At 59.7% G+C, this 2,629-nt stretch overlaps 1 protein-coding gene across 1 annotated transcript; it reads right to left on the bottom strand.

The window, feature by feature from the left end:
• Positions 1-613: 613 nt before the first annotated feature.
• SELENOM (selenoprotein M) lies at positions 614-2,301 on the bottom strand. Its single transcript, XM_005534117.3, has 5 exons — positions 2,123-2,301; positions 2,005-2,040; positions 1,891-1,925; positions 1,417-1,495; positions 614-1,328 (listed from the first exon to the last, which is right to left on the bottom strand). Exons 1-5 carry the CDS (start codon positions 2,255-2,257, stop codon positions 1,116-1,118), a joined length of 498 nt encoding a protein of 165 aa, XP_005534174.2. The 5' UTR covers positions 2,258-2,301; the 3' UTR covers positions 614-1,115.
• Between the last annotated feature and the right edge of the window lie 328 nt (positions 2,302-2,629).

Below are 2,629 nucleotides of genomic sequence, written 5' to 3'. Positions count from 1 at the left end.
CTCTGGCTCAGGTCCTTCTGCCAGCGGCATATTGCACACCACAGTGCTTGGGGAACACTGGAAGTCCAGCTGCTGCTGGCTGCTCTACCTGCAGCTCTACTGCTTACCCACCCCAGAGGGACACTAGGGCATGTATTGCTCTTCCCCTCATTAATGATGTCCATAGTTAAGGCACTCTGACCATGGTTCACTGTCCCACATTGCCTCAAACCTAGCACAGGTAAAAGATCCCACATGGCCAGCAAGACTGTGGTCAAGCGCAGTGGTGCCCCACTTCCCTCCCTAGCTGAGGGCCAGATGTCCCCACTGGGCCAGTGCAGGCATGGGGCTTTGGTTCAGCACTGCAGGACTTGTTAATGGGCTCATGCCCATCCTCCTGCACCCAGCTCACCCCATGCCATGGTGCCCACCACCCTCACCCCTCTATCATGCTGGGGAGGGGTGGCACAGGAACAGCACAGCTGGTCTGTAGGTTGGTTTGTGGCTCACCAGCAGTGACTAGGACTGCCATCCTCTCCTGCCTCTGCGAGAAGCTCTGGAGCACACAGCTGTACTTGGAACACAGTGGTGCAGGATGCCACCGAGCTCCTCCTTAAAAGATGACACAGTGAGGTGACTGCAAATAAAAGCTTTACTAGGAGCTGGATATGATAACCCTGCTGTGGGTTGTGCTGTGCTCTTCTTGGGGCAGCTCTCCCACCTTTGGGACTCAGCACATCTACCCTTAGCACCTAGTCCTTTCTGCTGAGGGTTTCATCCTGTCCCATACAGGCAGGATACTGCTGCCCAGTGCTGAGAGCAGCTAAACCTCTGGGCATAACAAGGGACAGCAAGGAATGCTGCTCCTCCCACGTGGCCAGGGATAATGGGCTCCAAGGATGGGAGGGCATCAACCAGCACACAGGACCCTCAGAATGCCCTCAAGTGTCCAGGAAGCCCCTGCTTGAGGCTGGATCTGCCTGGGGCATCCTTGGGGCAGAGGCTACACAGCACCAAGAAGGGTGGGGGGAAAAAGTGTTTGCCACCCTTTGACACCATCCCCAGCTGCCATAGCACCCTCATTCCCTAGACTGGGGACTGGCTGCAGGACCCTGCCCCAAGTGTGGCACTTCTTGCTAGAGGTCTGGATGTTCTTCCTTGTCATGTTTGGATGGGGTCTTGCCATCAGCGGTGGGTGTTTGGGGGGGCAGCAGTATTCGCAGAGGCTTGGCAGGGGCAAACTGGAACTCCTCTGGCACAGGGGCATCAGGTGTCTCCTTGCGGTAGAAGCCCAAATCCTGAATCAGCTGGTTGATCTCTTCCCGGGTCATGTCACTCAGGGGAATTCTCTGCACCAAGACAGGGTTATAGCCTGGCACCTATAAGGCACTGACCACCCCAAGCCATGCGGCAGCAGGTGCCACATTGCCCACTCACCTCTAGCTCCTCATACTGGAGGCTGAGGAGCACAAGCTCAGGGTCAGCGCCAGGCAGGTGTTTCATCTCCAGGTTATGGCTGGGCAATGTGTCAAGGAGTGGGCAGCACTGGTCAGGCCCATGCAACCCTTATCCTATCCCATCCTTTATTACATCCCCTTCTACCCTCTGTCACATCCCGTTCCTGCATATTCTGTACCAGCCCCCATCCCAGCCAATGTTCTCTCATATCCCATTCCCTTCCATCCCATCTGTTCTGTCCCACATTCCATCCTTCATTACATACCATCCCATCCCGTTTCCCTTATAATACCATCCGATCCTCCATCACACTCCCCTAAACACCCGTCCTCCAGTTCTCACCAAACCCTGTCCTTCATTCCGCTGAAAACTCCATCCTCCCTCAGCCCGTGCCTCCCATACTTCATCCCATCCCATCCGGACCCCATCGCTGCAGCCGCCGTCGGCGGGTACTAGAGCGGAATATCCTGGGTGACGAACGCCTTCACCTGTGGAGAGTGGCCAGCCGGGCCCGGCTCAGTGTTGGGAAACCCCGACTCCCCGGCCCGGCCCGGCCCCGGTACGTACCTCCCTGAGGCGGTTCAGCCGTCACCCACCGCAGGTCTGCGGGAGAGGATACCCCGTCAGGCACGCGGCGGGCGCTGGTTTACCCCCGGCGCGCCACGCGGCCCCCGCCCGCGCTCACCTCCACTTTGCCGCGGGCCAGGTCCCGCAGCACGGCCTCGCGGAGCCGGGGGTGCTCCGAGCCGCCGCTAGCACCCAGCGCCACCGTCAGAAGCAGCCACAGACCCGCACTCGGCCCCGAGGGCACCGTCCACATCGCTCCCGCTGCTGCCACGTCCGGAGCGGCTCGGGCACGCGCACGGCACGGCGCAAGCGCACTAACTCGAGTGCACAAAACCATACGGGCGCACCCATGTGCACGGGCATGCGCACATGGGTGCGCCCCGTGTGAGTGCCGCGTAAGTCCCGCGAGCGCGCACCGTGCACGGACCGGCGGCGCATACACCAACAGCCCCAACACACACAACAATACACACACACACCCACACACCCACACACCCACCCCGAGCACGGACCGGTACCACACAGACCAACAGCCTCAGCACACACGACAATACACACACACACAGACACCGTGCACGAACCGGCACCACACAGACCCACAGCCCCAGCACACGCAACAATGCAT

This window comes from Pseudopodoces humilis, chromosome 20 (assembly GCF_049639895.1).
Source record: "Pseudopodoces humilis isolate 2021_Gansu_Grassland_sample_001 chromosome 20, ASM4963989v1, whole genome shotgun sequence".
Lineage (NCBI taxonomy): Eukaryota > Metazoa > Chordata > Aves > Passeriformes > Paridae > Pseudopodoces > Pseudopodoces humilis.
This window is presented reverse-complemented; position numbering and strand designations above follow the sequence as displayed.